Source organism: Ammodytes marinus (assembly GCF_949987685.1).
Source record: "Ammodytes marinus genome assembly, chromosome: 24".
In the NCBI taxonomy this organism is placed as follows: domain Eukaryota; kingdom Metazoa; phylum Chordata; class Actinopteri; order Uranoscopiformes; family Ammodytidae; genus Ammodytes; species Ammodytes marinus.
In genome coordinates, this window is record NC_137228.1 from 11003931 (window position 1) to 11027130 (window position 23200).

Consider the following 23200-nt stretch of genomic DNA (forward strand, 5'->3'; position numbering starts at 1 on the left):
GTGTGTGAGTTAAATGTTAACAATCACTGGTAAACAGTGCAATTGGGAAGTGCAGCCAGCAGCGCTCGTGCACGGCTGTGTGTCGAAGGGTGGGGGAGGGAGTCCCGAGGGGAGAGGGAGGAGTTAAACGGAACTCCGAGGACAAGCTAATTTCAAATCATGCTAGCTCTCTCAGATCGTACAGTATAGCTTTAACTCACACACACAAACACTCACACATAGGCTACATGCAGAAAAGGCCCCAAAGTTTATAGGTTACAGTGTTGTTATTTCTTATAGAGTGTTGAGATGAGTTTTGTTCAGTGTGGATGACAGTATAGCTGTCAGTTAGTGGCCGTGACGTCAGTCGGCCGGAGGGTCTGTCTAGTAAGTTTCCTTTTCTCTTCTCTCTCGGTCAGGTGTGTGAGCGCGCATGTTGCCGCAGTAGTCGACACAGTTGAAACGTGTTTATGTGAATCACCCGTGTGTGAGTAAGTACATGCAGTCCCGATCGCTGTTATAAGTTACAGTTTATGGATGTTATTGACGGCCGCGATTCGCAGGTCGCAACAGCTGTTCTAACGTCTCCTCACGAGCGGAATGTAAGCCTGTGTCTCTTTTCCTGCGATCTATGCTGCTGTGCCTGTGAAAGAAGGAAAATAAAGAACGGAAAAACCATACTCCTCTTCTCATGCTTATAGTCTGACGTTTTTGGCCTTAAGTGGTGTTCTGGCCGACACCTCTGAAGTGAAACCAGTGATAAGCAGATCAGCGCGGTACCGGTAGGCGACATCCACCAGTTTCCTCCGCTACACTAGGCTACATGATGAAAGATACAGAGCAGTAGCCTACTTAAAAATATAGCCTACTTTTTAATCTTTGGGTTTTGGGGAAAGTAGCAAGTCTTGTCAAGTCAAAAGGCTCAAGTCACGAGTCATTGATGTTAAAGTCCAAGTCAAGTTGCAAGTCTCTTTACATTTTGTCAAGTCGAGTCTCAAGTCATCAAATTCATGACTCGAGTCTGACTCGAGTCCAAGTCATGTGACTCGAGTCCACACCTCTGGTAACTTCTGTGTAGGTTCCATTGTGTAAGCTTGTTATGCTACTTCCACTAGGTCTAGTCCACTGCCAGGTAGCCTACTACGATATGGCACGAACGCTTTCTCTGCCCTCCGTGAACGCGCTCAGGCTCGCACACAGAGGGGAGAGAACGCGCAGGATTGTGATTGGTTCTTTAGATACGGGTCCATCGTCTCCGATTGGTCAGCATTTTAACAGGTTTATAGAAGGTACAGAATTTGGGGGTTTTTCGTTTCTTTTTCATTGCCCATAAGTAATTTATTGCTGTTGGGGTGTAAAAAGCACTTTTCACAACATATTAAAAAGTGCATATCGCAGATAATCTCCTATGATGCCTTTAAATGTTAACAATCACTGGTAAACAGTGCAATTGGGAAGTGCAGCCAGCAGCGCTCGTGCACGGCTGTGTGTCGAAGGGTGGGGGAGGGAGTCCCGAGGGGAGAGGGAGGAGTTAAACGGAACTCCGAGGACAAGCTAATTTCAAATCATGCTAGCTCTCTCAGATCGTACAGTATAGCTTTAACATCTGACTTTATCTATATAATATATACGATATATTACTGACCGCAAACACTTCAAGGTTGTTTCATATTCTAAGCACTTTTATTTTCGTATATTTGCCGGGTGTTCAAGAACTATTTATTGTCTATTTTCAGTGAAGGGAACGTGTCAAGACCTATGGTCAAGACCATAGATAGTAAATAAAAGGTCAAGACATAAATCTCTTTATAAGTATTGCTCAATACTGCCATCATGTGGCCATACTGAGGTACTACACACAAGTAAAATGCAAAAGGGACGTTAAATTGGTGTAGTATTGAAGGCACGGACGGTGTCGCCCCCTGGTGACCACAATGAGGTACTACACCTAGTAAATCCAAGGCATGACTCCTGGCGCCCTCCTGTGGCCATAAGTAGTTACTACAATGGCAATGGCCGCTAGGCGTAATTACATACAAGCAACATTTATTCGCGTTTTTAAAATGTATTTGCCGTTCGAAAGTCTCAATATACTAACCAGTTAATATAACCAGTTAATATCTGTAAATTAAAACGGACAAAAGAAGAACTTAATTTCAACAAAGGACACGTTAGGAACTTAATTTTAGAAGGAGGAAGGTAGGCTACAATTTATTAGCTCCCCTCGCTTAAGCTAACGGTTTGTGTTAAGCAGTTGGCTTATCAGGTCAAGCAAGAACTATTACCACAAACTTCTACATGAGGAAAGATTACTCTCTTGTAGTAAAGTTACTTTAAACAACACCCAAGCGAAACTTCAGTACGCATTGAACCATACATTATGACAGTAAGAAGCCAGACGCAATCACATACTAGTAATACTCCCGGTTAAACCTTTCAAAATAAAACGCTATAAAGCTAGACACATTACGTACAAGCACTAGTTCCGGTAGAGAGAAAAAATTAAGTAAAACGCGAAGATACATCTATAGTTCTCAATGTAGTGTCTCCAACAGCTGTTGCCACTCGTGTGTGTGTGTGTGTGTGTGTGTGTGTGTGTGTGTGTGTGTGTGTGTGTGTGTGTGTGTGTGTGTGTGTGTGTGTGTGTGTGTGTGTGTGTGTGTGTGTGTCTTGAATGGTGACACAATAGCTGATTCAGCTCATGGGGTCTTATTCAAATTCACCTCAGAGAGCACAGAGTGTTAAATAGGCTTTAAATATTATTGTTTTTGATTATTGATTATAATATTGTTATTATTAATATTATAGGGTTTAGAGTAATGAGGCCATTGTGTACAGGTGTAGTACCTCATTGTGGTCACCAGGGGGCGACACCGTCCGTGGCTTCAACCGATTTAACGTCCCTTTTGCTGTTTACCTTTAGCTGCAGTACTTCAGTGTGACCACATGATGACAATATTGAGGCGTAATTATAAAGAGATTTATGTCTTGACCTTTTATATGCTATCTAAAAGAGTAATGAGGCTCTCAGAACTCAGTGCCTACCCACTCACTGACCTCACCGCACGTCACTGTCTGTTTTACATATCAATCTTTATATACTATCTATGATATAAATACAGTTTTGAACACAAGGTAGCCCTTTCAGAATAATAATAAAAAAACACTAAACCAATTTCTCTTTTAGGGACTCTACACACGTGTGTGTGTGTGTGTGTGTGTGTGTGTGTGTGTGTGTGTGTGTGTGTGTGTGTGTGTGTGTGTGTGTGTGTGTGTGTGTGTGTGTGTGTGTGTGTGTGTGTGTGTGTGTGAGAGAGAGAGTTTGTAAACGTGCATTTACTGCAATTTGTGCTCTTTGGACATTGTGCACGAAATTCCTTGATCATTCTGACTGTAGGGAGGATCATTAAGGAAATATGAAGATAAAAAAAACATATGTAAAAATGTATAAAATTAAATTGTAGGGTCTACTTATTCTTACATTTGTAAATACATTTTTACAATGCGAGTTCAGCAACACAAATATTTTTTTTAACCAAAAATGTTGCTTGTAAGTAATTATGCCTCGCTCGCGACCAGTGTGATGGCCACAGGAAGGCGCCTGCACTCACGCGCTGAATAGGATTTAACTGTTTGAGAACGATTGAGGACTGTTGGACTGGCTCCATAAATGTCCATGGGTGTAGTACCTCATTGTGGCCACATTAAGGCAGTAAAGATGCGTCAAGAGATTTATGTCTTATTGAAACAAGTTCCTCTCACTGAAAATAGACAATAAACAGTTCTTAAACATCCGGCAAATATAAATATAATATAATTTATAAATATAATCTTTAATTTTTCCTTCATCATTTTTTCATAGAGATTAATTAAATAGAATAGAATAATAAATATTTTTTTATTACATTGTCTTAACCAAGTGTATTGTGTCTGTGTGTGTGTGTTTGCGTACGTTGCCCATGTGAACTACTTCAGATCAAGTATTTCTTTGTGATCGAATTTAAAATAAAAACATAATAATAATTTTAATTTTTAGACATCTTTTGTTTTTATTATATATATTATATATGTATTTTTTTATTCTTAATTTTCGATGATCGTCCCTGAGAAAGCCTACTTCATGCCGTGAAGCAGCAATGGCAATGCTCGTTGTCATAGTTACTCCGGAGAGAGGGAGAGAGAGACGGACTGGTCACGTGACGCAGCAAGATGGCGACCACAATGTAAGAATGGATTTTGGTTGTGTTATTAGCTAATCGTAAAATAGATATACTGTGTGTTTACTTTACAGTAATGCAAACCAACGTTGGTGCACTTAAGCTATGAAACAACGCGTGATTTTCTTTTCATTGTAATTTAAAAAAGAAAAACATGAGTCAGCTTCGTGTCTTATCCTGGGTTCAACTCGCCGACTAAAGTAACCGCTCTCGTGAGCCTATTTTACAATCTTTGCTTCATAATTTATTTCGTTTATCTTTACTCAGCAGCTGTTCTTCATTTGAGCCAGGGGCAGCTTAATAAGGGAATCCTATCCTTTATGTAATTTGTTTTAATCTGTTCTCCTTTAGGATCTAGGTGGGTGCCTTTTCGCTGGGAAATTGTTGGATCTGCCAGTACATTGTTCATCTTAATCATCATATCACGACATCAAGATGGCCCTAAATGTCTTTGGTAAGCAGCATCATGTCTCATACTGTCCCTTTTTTCTTCGATCTGAGTGTATTTATGCTGTTAATTATACTTGATTGTTGCTTGTGCATTAATCAGGGTTCCTCCATATCCCTAAAACGTCTTATAATAAGCTTTAAAACAATAAGGACTTATTTGTTATTTAAATGTTTTAAATCAATCTGTGAACTCAAATGCTGAGACATGGGGAATAGGATAGTTTCAATCTTTTCTGTAGTTGCAATTTAAAAACATAATTGGTAGGCATGTATGTTTTAAGTAGCCTAATTTAAAGTTGCCTCTGGCACACAGATCAGCATGGCATGATATGATATGAGTGACATAACATTATTGGCCATTTAGTTTTGTCATTTAAATGAGCTGGAATAAAATAATGACATACCAAAGTAAGAGATGTCGTTTTTTTAATAAGTCTTTCATTTATTTTTGATTGGCTTTGCTTTAAGCTTTAAGAACCCTGAGTAATAGTGTTACTGACCAATGTGTTTTACTGCATTGATGTATTTTGGTAACATAAGGAGAGGCAACCTGAAAATTCCCTTTTGAACTTACTGTACTTACACTTATCCACTAGATTTCTGAGCCTAATATTGAATTTCTTATTCTACTAGATTTAGTTTACTGTTATAGTCACTGCTGGTGACTTTGCAGGTTAATGTTTTACATACAAATCCGAAGGTTCTAAGTAAAGCTATCCAGCTACACTGTTTGAAGTTAATTGAACTTTTCCATGACCGGTTACAAGATTAAAGGGCTGCTAACACTGTATTGCATCAGCAATAATAATTCATTACATCATATTATAAAATTAAAGCTGACGGGGCTATTCCTTCTACATAATAAATACTTTTAAAACAAAGTACAGTTTTCTGTACTACTTTGCACCATTACGAATGCAGGTATAACAATAGGGGCATTTATTCCTGTGGAAATGTTACTAAAGCATGGCATTTTTATTTTGGTAAGCAGCACTGTTAAACCTTAATGTGCAAAAAGACTAGAAATTGCAGCTATGACCTCAGTAGTGAGGTAAAAATATAAAGCCTAAAAAAATAGAACCTCAAAACTAAACTGCAGCATGGATGCCTTACAGTTTCCTCTTGTAGCGCTTGAGTAGAAGCACTGTAAGGCAAGGCAAGGCAAGTTTATTTATATAGCACAATTCAAACACAAGGCCATTCAAAGTGCTTTACAGGGGCAAGATTAAAATACATAAAACACATTACAATGAAAAAGTACAGGTTAAAATGGAAACAGAAAAGTCTTCAGACTCAATTTAAAAGAACTGAGGGTTGCAGCAGACCTCTGTAATGTATTTCTTTCCACGGACACTGTGAGTTGTCTGAAGTTGATTTGTTATGTCTTGTGAGAGTGTTTTATCTGTGAGGGGTACTTTGCCTTGACAAAAGAGAGCGAGACAATTGCCCAGGGAGGATTCGGAGTTATTCTGAAGACAGGATACTGGGACGACGAGTGCTGCACAGATAAGGCTCGTAGAGTGAACACAGAGTACACCGAGACAGGAAACACACTGTTAGTTTTACCCATGAAGAGAGGATGGACGACAGCTATGGCTCTTTTTGTAAGATGCAGAGTCTTAAGACGATCAGACTTATTTTTTTTACTGAGTATTAAAAAAATACTCTGTAAAAAAACTCAGTATCTACATTTAATTTATTAAAACACTTTTCTGTTTTTTAAAGAAAGAAAGAAACATTGCATTTGTATTGTATATTTAAGAAGAAATAATAACAGTGTTTTTACTAGTAGAACTGTCAGTAGTTTATAAATGATTATTACAGGTTGCAAAGGGATTACTGCACCATTGCTGTTCATTTGCACAGTTGCACTGAGCCACAATAAGTCTTACTGAGTAAAATGTACACCGCACTGAATTTGAACCTGAAAGGATTTCACGGTAATCACACTGCTGCAGAGTTCAGCCAAAATCCAACTGAGCGCTCTGGGCCCCGAAATGTGTTCCCTGTTCTTCCTGGCGTCTAATGTTGCATCAAGTCACGCGTAGTCTAATATTAATGATGTCTGCGTTGTTTATGGTCTGCAACAGCTGAATAAGCAGACGAGGGGAGCGTCGCCCGAAACACGGATATCACTTTCATACCCTTTTACACGCGTCGGCCTGAGTGGGGGTTGACAGCAGAAGTTTGTCTGAGTGTGAGAAAGATAAACATCGCAGGGAGAGAGCTCATTTACACGACAGCACATCTCTTCAAAGCAATAGAAGTGAATCCGTCACAGCTTTTATATTCTTCACAGAGATTATTTATTAATTAAGTCACTTTTAGTCACATTTGACTCAGATAGATTTTTTTGTGGAATATAACATTGTCTATCAGACACCCCGAGGTGAATACATTTAAACTGAAGAAATTTAAAATAGCTGAAAGCCTTAACTTCTTATGTTATGCCGTTGGTGTGCGAAACTTTTTTTTAGACAAACTGTTTATTTCACTTACTTATTTGACTACAGTAGTATGTCATTAGTAAAACTGCTAAATTACTTCCAGTAATTAATTGCCCCCAAAATCCCTCACATCCAATAAACCAGAATTTGAGCATGTTTGATTGCCTGTCAAATGAGACAATGCTCATCCATTTCGATTGGTGATTCACTTTGAAATGTATCAGCACTGAATATAGTCATGTTTGTCCACTTGGTGGTGCTCCACCAAAGCAAATTAAGTTTGTGCTTCTGCAGCCGGTCAAGATGTTGTAGTACCTTTTTGTGTCCTCAGATCATGATGAATACAGGCCACCGGTGTGGAAGTCTTACTGTAAGTATTGATGGAAATTGAATCGATGTATTATGTGATTCTATATTCAATTTGTTTGTCGATGATGTCACGTGTTTTTCTCCCTAAGTGTACCAGCTCCAACAGGAGGCACCTCACCCACGCAGACTCACCTGCACCAGTGAGGTGAGAACACACTTCCTTATTGTCAGATGGCCAATGTTTAATCAATCTGTCATGTCTCAGAAAAGGCTAAAAAATCAACATTGTTCAAATCAGGTATCTGAAATTAAATGACATTTCTTTATAGGGAATAAGAGCTTAAGATGAACTCATCTCATTTTTAAGGAGGTCTTTCTATCGCTCTGTGTAGTACAGCATGTGCTCTAAAACCTGTCTCTCTTCCAATTATATCCTGATGAGAATTTAAACGGCCTCATTCCTCAAACAACTGCACTTAGTCATAGTTATGTAGGTTAGATTTGTTATGGATGTTTCATTTGAATTGGAGCCAAAGCATCCTAAGGAGGTCAGCACTGACTTTTTTTAAATTATAGACTATTAACTTTATCTTCACTTAGGCATACATCACACACGATTTTTGCTCAGCAGGTAAACATGATCATTTCCTAGTGTGTGTGTGTGTTTGTGTGTTTTCCATCTCCTCTGAGACCTTATCCGCTGACTTGGCTTTTAGCACGGCTGAATGTTTTTGCTGTAGTTTGCCAATCCATTGTCTTCAGGGAAGGCATCCTTTAGTATTATTTAAGGAAAGCCAATGCAGTGTATCAGTGTTTTTGTACTTTTATTTTTAGGGCTGATCACTTCCTGTTATATTCCCTTTAGCAGGTATTAACAGGAAATAATGGGGAGAGATACAGGCTTTAGAGCACATGGTACATTACAAGGAGAGAAAGATCCGTTATTTATATAGTAATAAGACCTTTAACCGAGCACCCAGTGAAGTGTTTGCCTTTTAATCCAAAAAATCAACACCAGTGTAAGCGCCTTTATGTTTTGTAAATGTAGTTTATATGGATAAGTAGATGCTCTGTTGCAGCCGAGGGCTCCCAGGTGGTGCCACACATTGCTGATGTCCACTAAATGCCATGCACCAGACACGTCTGCCCACGGGGCATGATGCAACCAGATGTGTGTGTGTGTATGTGTGTGTGTGTGGGGCAGCAAGGTTTGGGGGAATCCAAGTGGGATTAAAGTGCGTCTGGCATTTGCATGTGTTTTAATCTTCAAATGGGGTCTGGTGGATGAATGGGAGGACATGTCTGTTATGCTGAATGAACAGCTGTTGGTGCTCTGGCCTGGTCAGGTAGTCGGTGCTGACCCACTTAGCAATACAAGCAGCAGACTGGCAGACAGATGGGGGTGGAGGAGGAGCCCCCATCTGCAAGCACCAGCAGCCCTGTGTTGTCTGTTGGGACTTCAGCCATATGTGATTTAATGATGCACCAATAAGCACTTATCTATGGCTTGTACTTTTTAATCTGCTGCACGAGTGGAGACTGTCCTTCAAGTGGAAGAATGTGATTTACAGCAACAATGCCCAACATCTGCTTTGTGCGGCTTATTCAACGTTTTCTCTGTTTTCTATTCTTCTTGAATGTTTTTGGACAGTTAGTTAGTAATAGCAATTTGAAGATCTCACCTTGATCCCTTTTTGTATAGGCCTGTATTCGGATATTGTGATGTAATGTAGTATAAATCTAAAAATATTTGAAATGGGCCTAATAAAACAAACGTGTATGTAGACAAGCAAAATATGCATAAATAAATCTTAATTATTCAAAAAGATGTACCTCCCCAGTTGTACCTCTATTTCTGAATGTATAGGTGCCCTGCTTTTCCTGTCTTTCATACACACTCACATGCAGAGAAAATTCTAATTAATATTCAGAGCTGGATGTTAGGTCCTTGCTGATTTATTGGCTCGACAGCAGTTTTGTCCAGCTTTTTATCACAGTAGTGCAATAATCTCTGTGCCCACAACACCGGTAACCGGTGCACACTTACCCGGCAGGGCTTACACTTAAGTCCCGAAAATGGGCCAAAGTCCGGGAAAAACATTCAGCAAGCAGCAAGAACACGCTTTTTATTTAGCTGCACTTTATCGTCTTAAGGTGGTTGTAAACTTGTAATCTTGTACACGAGTCATTCCGCTACTCTCTGTGGCCTTTTTTGTGTTTTTCAGACTTACTGTATTTTTCTCTTCCTTGCAGGTGGACAACCGACCCAAATACTATGGAAGAGAGTAAGTTGGTTTCCTTTTTATCTGTGATCCATATAAGGAATACTTACACTAAATCATGTCTTGACTCAGTATTTTGCTGCTTTCAATGTCCAGGTACCACGGAATGATCTCCAGAGAAGAGGCCGACCAGTTAATGAGCCAGGCGGAAGGCAGCTACCTCATCAGGGAGAGTCAGAGACAGCGGGCCACGTACACGCTGGCTCTGAGGTATGTCTGTCTCTCTGCTTTTAGGTACTTTAGGGAGATACAGACCATCAAGAATAAACGTGAGCTCAGAAGGCGACAATCGATATGTGTAGGCTTATATACTGGACCAGTGTGTTTATTAGAAAATGAACCACCACAACTGAGACCAGAGTCTAGTCATACAGCTGCAGAAATACAGCTGTTCAAGCCCAGACATTTTTCTTTTTTTATGTTTTACTACACTTAAACGTGCTCCGTGGAACTTTCAGTTTGTGTTCAATCTTGCACCCCCTTTGGATAAATGTGGTCGTGTTTCTACTACACCAGCTGTAGTTCCTGGGTGAGTGTACAAAGGCATTAAAAAAAACTATATAAAAATAGAATTCTTTACACTGATGGTCTCGTTTGCTGTTACGTAATTTATGATAATCTCTGGAAAAATAAGACTGTTTCAGAAATATTTAAAAGTTCCTCATAGCACCTTTTAATGGTGCTGTAAGCGGAATGGTTCTTTTAGCTAACTTCCTGTCAGTTACTGCAGTTAGCGGTCCCCTCGCTCGTCCCTACGTCACCACATTAATGCACTGCGGTTTTCAAACAGCGAGTTATCTAGCACCATCTCAGATAAGTAATTGTGATAAAACATGATAAAAACCATCAAAACAGACATAGGGAAGGAATTTTACCTGCTCCGCCATTGTAGGCGCATAAACATTCACCTATCTGTCCTCTGGTGTGCAGCGGCAGTGAGACCATGAGTGAGACGGGTGTCGGTTTGTACTGTTCTCTCTTGTGATTGGATATTAATTTCGGGATCCCCGAAAAGTTTAATTGCCGATTACATGCAGAGCAGCTGACTAAGAGATCCGCTTTATGAAACGCGCACATTATGTAAGTGATCACTGTATGGATAAAGAGCGATTTAACTCTTATATTAACATAAATAAATCGCTTACTTCACCTTAAACTTGTTTTTTATCAATGGAAGATTTGAAATACTTCTGGTTCCATGGAGGAATAAACAGAAAGCCAAAAACGATAACTAAAAATATATTGTGCCTATGCTGCTTGTGTCTAAATCCCCTGAGATCTTTTAGTCGTTGACCTCAAACACCTTTGTTTGTGTACACAGTACACCTGCACAATTTTGAGTGACAAGGCCAGAAAAAAGAGGACCCCTTGGGCTGCGTGGATATTGAGCACTTCCTATCGTGTGTGTGTTAAGACCTCAGGTGCCCCGAGGTGTCCCGAGGTGTGAGGGCTTTAAGGCGGCAGTTTAGCTTTAAGCTGCTCAGAGGCGCTCATCTCTTAACTCACATGGCTCCACACGCCATCGTCCACCCACGGCGCCTTTCCCCATGAGGAGAGAGTTTGAAGCTCGGGGCCATATCAGTTGTCAGTTTTACTTGAATATGACCTTTCATTTTCTCAGAGTAGGTGTCTAACTTTTAAAAATGGGTCCATGACATAATTTGAATTTGGTTTTGGGTCAGTTGGCTCTATTCATAGCTGTACCATTCCACCACCTGCACATGCTTCTTTCTCTCTTGTTCTCAGTCTCTCACATCCCTGTGGTTATAATTGCGTTCCATAAATACCCTCTTCATAAACTAGTCTTCCGCTCTGGGTCGGCGGAAAAAGGAAAGGTTGGATTTTGGGTTAATGATCTGACGATGCTGATTTATCTCGCGGTGTTTTTTGTAGTGATTCACCGAGGACCAACTAATGTGTTGGCCCAGTTTGGGGTCTGTCTATCAAAGCTATGTCATTTTTTTCACTCTTGAATATCTCAGTAAAGGGATGCAGTATGTGTGTGTAAAGACAGACAAAATATATTCCTTTTTCATGCTCTATAAAGAGAAATGCCTTTGAGTTTTAAATAAATGTTCAACAAAGTTTTCAACGTTTTAATGTTCCAACGCAGATTCTGGTAAATGATTGCTACTACTTGGCTTCCTACTCAACAATATTGTACCAAAGTTTTGCCTTTAACTTTAAGGAACTAGTTTGCTGCAAGACAATCCTAAAATGTGAAGCTTCTTTCTCCATCCAATCTAGGTTTGGGAACCAGACGAGAAACTTCCGCCTCTATCATGACGGGAAGCACTTTGTCGGAGAGAAGAGGTTTGAGTCCATCCACGACCTGGTCACAGATGGCCTTATCACACTCTACATTGAGACAAAGGTGTGTGTGTGTGTGTGTGTGTGTGTGTGTGTGTGTGTGTGTGTGTGTGTGTGTTTGTATGTGTGTGTGTGTCCTTCTGTCTCATCTCATTTGCTGTTCTCTTCATGAAATCTAGTTCAGTTCAGTCTTGTTTCACATAACGTACAGACTCACGGCTCATGGATGAATAGCTGTAATCACTGCATGTAAATTCTGGGTAGTTACTTACTACAAAATGGAAGCATTTAAAGCACTGAGCTTTCAGGCCATTTTAGCCAACAAAAATAAAGCTTGACTCATAATTTTGATCACTACTTGTTTACTTGATCACCTGCATCCCTGAACTGCTTGAAGATAAACCTTACAGAAAGAAGGAACATCAGCATTTTACTTGAACTCACTCATAAACATTTAGTGTTTATCTGTGTATTCAGTCAGTGAATCACTTTGGTTGGCAAAACGGTAGTGGAGAATGGTGGAGTCGAAGGACAGAAAGAAATAATAATTCATTCTTTTTCTCCTCCGTCAGGCAGCGGAGTACATTGCTAAGATGACCATAAACCCAATCTATGAACACGTGGGCTACACCACTCTGAACCAGGAGCCTACCCTGAAAAGACACCTCCCACTCAGCCCGGAGGCCCCCGATGGACCGGCTCCGGCCAAAGACCAGAGCAATGCGGAGGAGAGGGTGAGGACAAACAGACGTACATGAATGTTGACACAGGCAAAGTGTCCACTATACCATCAGGATTCTGGTTGTTACATCACCCCATTTTCTTCTTCATTATGTTCCACTGAATGTCATTCTGAAAAGCTATCTCCAGTGAAAGAGTAGCTGTCAGAGGCTGCATAATAATAAACCATAAGCTGTAATCACAGTGAATACCAATCGATACCTACTGCGAGAAATATGGATTTTTGAAATAGGACCTGTGTGGGAACTCAGGCCAAAAGCATCTTCTTATTTGCATATATTTTTGGCATGCCAGCCTAAAGGCTAAGGGGGTTTTTGAGGTTGGTCCGAATGAAGAGTGGAGTAGTTTTGACTACAGAGCAAAGAATATTTCCCTTTACCGAAGTCCCAGTCTAAAGTTACGCCTTAACACTAACACAAATTCATTCATTCATCAAGTCTCTTTGAAAGGGATTTTGATAATTTTCTTTGCAAGTACAGTATGCAAAGGCTACTAAAAAGGTGAGTAATCAGTCATTTGTGTCAAAAAGGGAGATCAGTTTATGTATGGAAATGATGATGAGGACGTTTGAGCTGGATTTGCATTTGCATCTTTAAATGTGTGCGGCGGAAACAAGAAGGCACAAGTACAAAACGTTATGAGGTCCTCTTTCAGTTCAGCAGAGGAGGCACTCAGTTAATTTCCACTGTGGGCACTGTATGCAAAAATCCTTGGATCAATCGATCTATTAACTCGACCTAACATGCATATATAAAGGTTGATATTATCATAAAGCAGGAAATGTTTGCATACTACAATAATATGTCCAGAATACGCTACAATGATATAAACGGTGGAAGATAAATGTACAAATGTACGAACAATTTTAAAACTGTAATGGTACCCTGCATGGAGTTAAAATCTGGGTAAAGGTGAGGAAAGTTGCTGTGTGAACAGTATTAAGATGGAAGGATGAGGAATGTGGTTAAAGGGAGAAGAAGAGAAATAAGGAGGAGGATGGATGGATGGATGGATGCCGAGGATAGATGGCCTCCAGCCAAGGGCTCTGCATTAAAATTACATAACAGCTGTTTGCATTCAGAAACCTTCTATCTCCCGCAATGCTGTCCACTGAGTATTCGGTAGTTTGTTTTCCGTGTTGAGTTAGAAAGGAAACTTTTTCCATAGGCAGAGTATGGAAGTGACACAAATCTGGAGATGTGAGGTTTCACTGGGAAACATTTGATGCAGATTTCTTTAGTTCTGCCGCTGTGTTTTTTGTGCATGTTGGTTGGATGCATGAAAATTAGATGCAGAACCATTAACACATCTGCTGTAAAGCCCTTAGACTCATGTGTACAAAATACACATACAGTCCAGTTACACACCAACAGGCTCATAACTAAAGTAGGTGTAGCATGTGTGCGATGCGTTTATGTGCTACACCAGTGGCGTGCCTCCTGAGGCCTTGTATGACCTGCAGTGCATGACCACCTATGCTGCACCTCATTCATCACTGTCTGTCTGTGGTGCGTGTGTGTGTGTGTGTGTGTGTGTGTAATGGGGGTGGCCCTGTGTACGTGTGTGCTTTCGTAATCGTGTGGATTTGCAGACAAAGCAGTACGGCTGTGACATTGAGACCAGAGGTGGTTCTCTGTATGGGAGACAAACACAGGAAAGATGTACATTTCCTACATTCATACGGCTTCATTCACCTTTTTATCAAAGGTTTAACTGGCATTATGTCGCCTCCACCCCCTGTGAGAGTAATAAAGACACAGATTTGGTGATGACTCTTTACATTTGAATTTTTAAGGCTTTTGGAAAAAAGGCAAATAGAGAGAATTTTTTTATTTTTTATTTTGTTAGCCACCCAGATGCCACCACCCCTTCACCGCCATGCAATGAAAACATAAAAAATCCATGACCAGTCATTCATATTCACTGTGCTGGGCAAAGAAGGCGAGGATTAGCCATTTGAATATGCGGTTGTCCGTAATAATGCCATTTTGTGTAAAAGAAAATCAGCATAATTCAGATATTTCTTATTGTTGAAATCCCTCCCAGAGTAACAGGATTTAAACACAGCCCAACTGCTTGTTTGTTGACTGCTTGAACAACCCTCCACCCCTCCCACCAGAGACGCCACTTAACCACAAGCCTCTAAAATGCACCTCTTCAGTGAAAATGTAGCCTTTAAACTATTCTTACGCAAGCTGACTGGTATGTTTTAAGATACTGGAAGATCAAGGCTTTTGTTTAGGAACCTTATGAGGAAACTGTATTGTGGGTATTCTGTATGGCTTAAGTGAAACAAACACTTAAGCCAGACTGTAGCAGCTGCCATTGTTAACAATGGAGAAGAGATAGAGAAATTGGGAAAAACAGATCAGTGCAAATTGATCAACAAAAGAAAATGGTAACAATAAGTGTGAACGAATGAATAAAATAGTACGGTAGTTTGTTCCTCAGCTCATTCTTTCTCTCCCTCTCTTCCCTCTCGGGACAATTGTGGTGGCAGAATTGGTGTCGAAACAACAGGAATCGCCTTCTTCCGATTGGCTTGTTTCTCCTCAGAATGTGACCTGTTAAATTCATCCATTATTTGCACCATACTGCACCCCCTCATCTTCTTTCTCTCTCTCTCACTCTCTCTCCCTCTCTCTTTCCCCGCCTCTTATCACATCCCTCCCCCGCTGGTGTGTGTGTGTAGGTTGAAAGCGGATTAACACACATACACACACACACACTGAGCCATATGTGCTGAAGCGCTCACCTTCACGAGACTCTGAGACAGGACCACACATTCTGCCGCAATCAGTTTGGTCAGAAGGATTTTGGGAGCGCTTTTCAAGATTTATGAAGTGAACTTTTTTCACATTTTTAAAAACATTTGTAACCAAAGACAAGTTGTTATTGGCTGGCTGGTTTTCTTTTTGTTGTTGTTGTTGTTTTTCTTTTTGTTGTGAACTGGAATTGCAACATGCAGCCCCTATCAGTATGCAGAGCTGATGTGATTGGCTGAGATGTGGTACTGAGACAGCAGAATTGGTCCTGTGTTGCCTCCTCTGTTTGGGATGTTGTTGTCGGATTGAGCTTTGAAATGGTTTGAGAGTGGAGCTGTTGTTCTATTCTCTACTTACTCCCGTTTTAATTGATTTATTCTTATTATGTTTGTGTCATTTTTAACACAATCTTAACACAAGAGTATTTCCTCTTTTTTCAATTTTTTTTTTCTGATGGGCTTACTGGCTTTCGTTTATTGGAGTCAGATTTTTTTGTTCTCTTTGATTTGAACCCTGTGTGTGTGAGTTAAATCCACACCAAAACTACAGGTACCACAATGCCGAGCCGAGAGTCGTACGTCGTTAAAAGGGGTAAAAAGCAAGCGCGCAGACGAGCTGCGAAGGATGCTGCTCAGAAGGGCTCTTTGTTTACGGCAGCTCTCAGTTCCAGTGTCAGTGCTGGTTCAATTCCCTCCCTGCCAATCTCCGGCAGCACCTTGGACCCCAGCACGGGCTTGGGTGCCCGTCTCAACCGGGCGCCTGCCCCATCCAAACCCACCTCCCCTGCTTCCACGTTCTGGCAACCAATCAGATCTTTTGCCCTTTCGCAGCTCACATCGCTGGTGCGGCGGGCCACCCTGAGGGAGAGCGACTTGGCGCCCAAGTACGAGAAGGTCCACAACTTCAAGGTGAGCCCCTCCTTTGCTTCGTGTGTGTGTGTGTGTGTGTGTGTGTGTGTGTGTGTGTGTGTGTGTGTGTGTGTGTGTGTGTGTGTGTGTGTGTGTGTGTGTGTGTGTGTGTGTGTGTGTGTGTGTGTGTGTGTGTGTGTGTGTGTGTGTGTGTGTGTGTGTGTGTCTTGAATGGTGACACAATAGCTGATTCAGCTCATGGGGTCTTATTCAAATTCACCTCAGAGAGCACAGAGTGTTAGGAAACACACACAAACACTCACACACACAAATTCCTGCATTTACGTTTACGCTCTAAGGGGCACTTTACACGGCCACGCAAAACGGTGCATACGCCGGTTGCACTATATCATTTACAGGAAAACAGCAAACGCAAACCCAAACGCAGGCATGAACCGCAGATTTTTGAGATCACCTCCGAGGGAGGATTTTTTGGAAAACTTAACGGTTTTGGTTTCCTGTTAACACCGAAACCATTTCCCCTGATAACGCTGACGTCACGGCTCCGCCCTCACACATGCGCATTGCGTTTGGATATAAATAGGCATGCGCCGTCTTTGTAGGTCCATGTGCGCCAGTTGGAAAACAACAACAACAATGGCGGATCACCGAGCTGTATTCATTGTGCTCATGGACGTTGTGCTGTTGCTGATGAATTTGTTATCGTGCCACCAATCGCTCCTACAAGCAAATAGGGAAAGAGTTGTGCTCTGCCTGTTTTTCTAGCTAAATAAACGTGTGTCACTTCTATATGCCAGGGACACGGCTCTCTCTACATTAAAAAAACACTATCAGCGTGCAGCGGTTAAGTTAGGCTACTGTTCAACAAAAGGAGCATTAAGGCTACGGCTTCACAGTAAAAGCATTTCACTGGCTAAACATTCATAGCATTTCGCTGGACACACGTGAGTTGACTTTTATTCTGAAGTACGCCTAACAGGAAGGTATACTGCTCACGAAGCCCCTTCACTATCAGCAAGTCTGCTGTTTTTCCGAGGTTGCGTTCCGAATCGCATACTTTCTACTATATAGTATGTAGAAAAAAGATTTAGGATGTCCCGATTCTTGTGGCCAGATTTAGGATGGTTAGAATACCCGGATGGTCTACTTCATGCGGCCAAGATTGTTAGTGTTGAAAAGTGCATCCTATTTGGGTGATTCTGACCCACAATCCAGTGCGCACGTGAAGTGACGTAACATCGACGAAGCCTATAGGTCCATGTTATGAAAACAAACGGGGATGCGACGGATATAAAAGCAAGAGGCAAGATCAAGGCGCAATGTTATGATGAAATAAGAGAGAAAAGTATGTCCCAATAGTATGTCTACTGCATCCTAACTAGATTCTTTTTATCGTCGGATGTAGTATGTAGAATAGAAAAAAGAAAGAGTGTGCGATTCGGAACGCAACCCGAGTTCAATGCGGTGAAATAAGCTTGTCTTTTACAATATTTGTAACCCCAAGCTTACACCAACCGCTTTATGAACGTTAGTGGCATTAATTTTCGGTTACAGTAAGGTTTTATGCATCAAATTGTACCGGAAGAGCTATCTACTAGGCTGTGTCACCGCTGACTATTGGCTTGGCATGGCTGCTACTTCAGCGATTTCGGCCCGTTTCCTCTGAAAACTTTGTGTACGGGTGAAGATGTCAGATAAATTGTGTCTGAACGGGGTTTTTTTTTTTAAACCAAAAACGGGAAAACTCACGTTTTCACCGTGTAAAGTGCCCCTAAAGCATCTGTTTATTGCTTTACATTCGCAAATTTCCATATAACAAGTAGACATTAGCAAGTGGCTCAAAGGTCGGAGCCACAGTGGACTAAGCTCAAGGAAATATGGACAAACACACACACAAACGGAGCACTGTGATGTGATTGAAGTTATTGGCATTTCATTATATAAAGCCAATTAAAACCCTGTTCTGGCAGTAACCTTTCTCTAAATGCCCCTTCAGCACTCCTATTGTGTCTCCGTCATTCCATTGTGAGTGCCTTGTTGGTCTATAATTAAGATTATCGCTGGTTTTCAGGTCTTACTTGACCCAGTCTGGGGTTTCTCACCTTTTGTTCTCAATGTGAACCTGTGCAAATGTACAATTAGGACTAACGCATTTTTTTTTAAACTTGTATTCATTTTGCCTGTGTCTCTGTAAAGGTTCACACATTCAGAGGCCCCCACTGGTGTGAGTACTGTGCCAACTTCATGTGGGGTCTCATCGCACAAGGTGTCAAGTGTGCAGGTAACACCCACATAAACACAAACAACCTTGTCACACCCACTCATCGGTGTATGATGCACTTTTCCCCAAGCTCACTGGCTTTCAGTTTTGTCCGATTTATTGTACACAACTATCCAAAAATTATTTTTCTGCTTCTTTCTGCCTCCACTGTTTTCAATGTGTTGCACTTGCTCTCCTTTAAGCCATGACTCAAAACAGGGACAGCAGGCACTTTAGCTGTTGACTCATCTGTGGTGTGTCATGGATTTGAAATGTTAAAGATTAAATTGAATGCCAGAGAACACACTCTCAGTGTGATTATTACTGTGTGTGTGTGTGTGTGGGTGATGAACTGTGCATCTACAACACCTACAATTTAAATGCAACTTTTACCATCCAATGTATTCTTTATGCTTTTAGTATCAGATCTTTATGGATGGAGTAATTTTATCCTGATATAGCCAATGAATGACTCATTTTCACTTACATAATCAATCTGTCCCTCTCTGTCAGACTGTGGCTTGAATGTCCACAAGCAGTGCTCCAAGGTGGTGCCGAATGACTGCCAGCCCGACCTGCGACATGTCAAGAAGGTGTACAGCTGCGACTTGACCACATTGGTCAAAGCCCACAACACCAAGAGACCCATGGTGGTTGACATGTGCATACAGGAACTCGAGGCTAGAGGTGAGGAAAAGCCAGAGCCTGTGTAACATGTGTTTGTGTGTGAGTCAAGGATTACTGTGGATATATATTGTAAGGAGTGAAAAGAGTGAACACCCACAAGTTTGTCCTGTGTGTGTCAGCCCATCTTCTTAGATGCAATAGATGGAACTAGACTGGAGCTGAAGAACAATTCACCCCTAATCATCCCCCCACTCTGTTTCTGCCTTTTACCTTTTTTTTTTACCTCCAATCGATCGTCACTGCCTCAACTCTCCTTCTCTGTCTCAGGTCTTGAGTCAGAGGGTTTGTACAGAATATCAGGCTTCAGTGAACTGATTGAAGATGTCAAACTGGCCTTTGACAGAGGTAAGTGTTTCTTCTAAAATAACCCACTTTCCATGATCAGTGAAATATTCTTTCGTGGAAAGGAACGGATTCATATTTCGGTTTTTCTGTTTGCACAACTTATAAACCAAATTTTCCCACACAGATGGAGAGAAGGCCGATATTTCCTCCAATGCCTACGAGGACATCAACATCATCGCTGGAGCCCTCAAACTCTACTTCAGAGAGCTGCCCATTCCCCTCATTACATATGATGCCCACCCACGCTTCATAGAGGCCGCAAGTAGGTCTACAAGCTTTCTGTACCTTATTGCATAAGACGCAGGAATGAATGGAGGAACAGTTTAAAAGCTGAGCTGAGCTGGGAATGCAGTTCAACAAGGACTATGTGTCCTGTGTATGCTACGGATGTGGGTGTTATGTGATTTGTCAGGTCTTTCTCTTGAAATTGAATTATTGAAGGCATAGGAAAGGCATAGTGTTGAGTGCTTGTCCTTTAATCTGTGTTCCTGTGTGTGTGTGCGTGTGCGTGCGTGTGTGTGTTTGCCGCAGAGATTGCAGACCCGGAGAAACGTCTTGAGGCCCTCCACGAGGCCTTGAAGCTGCTGCCGCCAGCTCACTGCGAGACGCTGCGATACCTCATGGCACACCTAAAGAGGTGCGGACACACGAGTCACACAGTTTCACTCATCTGTATGATAATCGTTAGGTTTTGTGGTTGACGCTTGCTCTCCGCCCTCTCTCCATTCAGGGTGATCGAGTGCGCGAAGGAGAACCTCATGTCCAGCGAGAACCTGGGCATCGTCTTTGGCCCCACACTGATGAGGGCCCCCGAGCTAGACGCCATGACAGCGCTCAACGACATCCGCTACCAAAGACTTGTGGTGGAAACCCTCATCACCAACGAAGACGTGTTGTTCTGAGATGAGGAGAGGAAGGACACACCGGCTTCTATGCCTTTTTTCCTCCTGCTAAAAGTGACTTTTTTTTTGACCAGAAAATGAAGAAGCAACATGCTGAAATGCGCATCTTGCATAAAAGGACAAACAGTACCCTACCTGTTTTTGTGAGAAGCGGATGAAATAAATGAACAATGAAGGAAATGCATATGAAGGATTAGATACTGTATTTAGAAGGATGCAGTGTTTGAAGCTTCCACAGAAAATCCACAGTTTGTTCTGACTGTAGCAAAGTGATTAACTGGAACACTACATTCTTAAATCCAGCCTTACTTGATATAAATAAACAACTACTGTGTCTTTTGATGAGCCGGGAGAAAAGACATCAACGGTAGCATTACAACAACACTACTTTATCTATGTAGGCGAAACACTGTGTGGTCCATCTTCAATTTATCTCTTTGTCCTTGACGGTTTTTATTTGTTTTATTTTGGGTCTCTCTGTTGGGAGAAAAAAACTGTTAGGGTTAGCATTGTTAGTATTTGGCCGTGAAGAAACGTAATGATATGGCTGGCCACAATAGCAAGTTCTCCTGAAATTCCAGTGGTAAGAGATTATTTAGTATGTTCAGTTTTTCTCTTCATGTCAAGGTGTCCCTTTAAGACTGAAGATGAAGCACTGACTTCATAACTATAGATGAATGAAAGAATGGAAAAAGTGAATCACTTTTGTGCATGGAACTTAAGTGACTTGGACCTATTATTTGTCCAATCCTCTTTTAAAAACTCATGTCATGTGACAAGCTTTCGCTAAAGATTTTTTTCTTCAGTTTTATCGCCGCGTGATAACATCTATGACGCTGAATTAGCTGTAATTGTAATGTTTTCTCACCGTTATCTGAACCAACCCTGTTCTGTCACTTCTCCACCTGCCCATTTTGCCTCTAAATTTTGAAATTCAGTTTCATCCTGGTCAGTTTAAATCAATGGTTTGGTATTGTTAGCCCTTTCTAGTTCTCTGTACGGCCTGAAAAAATAGCCGGAAGTTACACAAAGTATTTCATTTCCAATCTTGTTTAGATCGCTTCCTACCCGGGGCAGATGGTGAGGAGAGGAACACATCATTAGTGACTTGAAACAGAAACATGTTTGTGGTTTTGTCATTTCATATAAAGCAGTGTTGTAATTAAGCAGCATTAACATGTAGATTTTGTGCCCAAAAGACTAACTGAAATCATCTTCAGTTGCCTGGATGCCAAATCGAAACGCACTAATCATTTCTAGTCCTGTCAACGTTATTGGCCTGAGTGGGATAATTCAGACACTTAAAGTAGGGATTGCTCCAGAACCAGATTATTTGCTTTTTTTCTTTGAACAATATATTTATGGGCTTTTTCTTTAACACAGGTTAGATTACAGAAGAGAGCGTATAATTGAAATATCAAAGGTCAAAGTATTAAACCAGCAATATAACAAATACTGTATGTGTGCTGGTTGAAGATTAGGCTGTATAGTGAGTCCACCAACATGGCAACTAACTGTGAAACTGCAAGAAATATTATTGCTTACACTTAAGTAAAGAAAGGGCCAGTTGGATATATTTTTCTATACTTTTATTTAATTACATTTTTTTTTTACAGGAATTCTACTGAGAAAATTAGATTTTACTTACTTGCAGACATGTGAAAATCAGGTGCTGGCTAATCGCTGCACATTGATGATGTTTTGACCATGCTTTGTTGTGATGAACGCAGTATTAATCGTGGGACGATGATGCCAATCTGTAATATGAAAGAGTGTATATACCATGAATTTTCTTTTTCTTTTGTTTTAACTTGTGCCATTTGAAAGAGGTAGAGGTGTACAATAGATGCCTTCTGCATGTAGCCCCCTCCGAATCTCCAGCTAACACACTTAATTAATTTCTACCCCATTTTTTTCAGGTGGGTGGGGGTCCCCTGTTTAAGTGCGCTTCATTTAGCTAAATAAATCAAGTGCACCCATGCTTGGTTGGGTGTAATTACTTTTTCTAGTTTATTTAATTTAAATGTTTTACATTATTATGATTGTGTTTTTATTTTTTTATGTGTTCTTTATTTTAAAAGTGTATTTGCTTATTACATCTCTGTTGATCTAACCATCTACTAACGACTATCATCACATTAACCTGATGACAACATGTGAGCCTTCAATGATCTGTGACAGTTGCCTTTTTAATTATTATTGTCATTGCTGTAAAGTATTTTCTATATGGTTTATGCATGGTGAAATTAAATTATTAAATATGGCTCTCAGTTTGTAACATATCTGAATTTTCACTCATGAGGAATGAGGATACGCAAGTGGTCCAGCTCTTCATTATGTGATATTTATTGACATATTAGATGCATTGTAATATTGCAGAGGTGCCTTTGTATCAGCTGGTCCTGTTAACTTTTTTCTACCTTAAAATGCAGCAATGTCTATTTGTGTCAGTAGATCTTCCAAAAAAATGTTGTTTTATTTTCAGAGCCCAGAGAAACTTAATGCAAGAATGCAACTAGTACAGCCTACTAGAAAAATATATGGAAATTTCCTCCACCACAATCTATATTTTTTAGATGGAAAGGAGTGGTCTTGACTCCCACCATTGCTCTATATTGTTTTTGACTAATGAAACAA

At 40.8% G+C, this 23200-nt stretch overlaps 1 protein-coding gene across 1 annotated transcript; it reads left to right on the forward strand.

Moving 5' to 3' along the window:
- Positions 1-4547: 4547 nt before the first annotated feature.
- Positions 4548-22826, forward strand: LOC307269955 (N-chimaerin-like). Its single transcript, XM_080053053.1, has 14 exons — positions 4548-4650; positions 7425-7463; positions 7552-7607; positions 9656-9687; positions 9781-9894; positions 11932-12058; positions 12567-12728; positions 16331-16408; positions 18566-18650; positions 19143-19316; positions 19584-19661; positions 19786-19923; positions 20193-20298; positions 20392-22826. The coding sequence occupies exons 1-14, from the start codon at positions 4632-4634 to the stop codon at positions 20561-20563; spliced, it is 1380 nt and encodes a 459-aa protein (XP_079909179.1). The 5' UTR covers positions 4548-4631; the 3' UTR covers positions 20564-22826.
- Positions 22827-23200: the final 374 nt, after the last annotated feature.

Bases quoted from the DNA above. Each gene is read 5' to 3' on its own strand.
- LOC307269955 (XM_080053053.1), top strand. The intron at 9,895-11,931 runs GTATGTCTGTCT...CATCCAATCTAG, and splicing joins ACGTACACGCTGGCTCTGAG to GTTTGGGAACCAGACGAGAA. The intron at 12,729-16,330 runs GTGAGGACAAAC...GCCCTTTCGCAG, and splicing joins AGAGCAATGCGGAGGAGAGG to CTCACATCGCTGGTGCGGCG.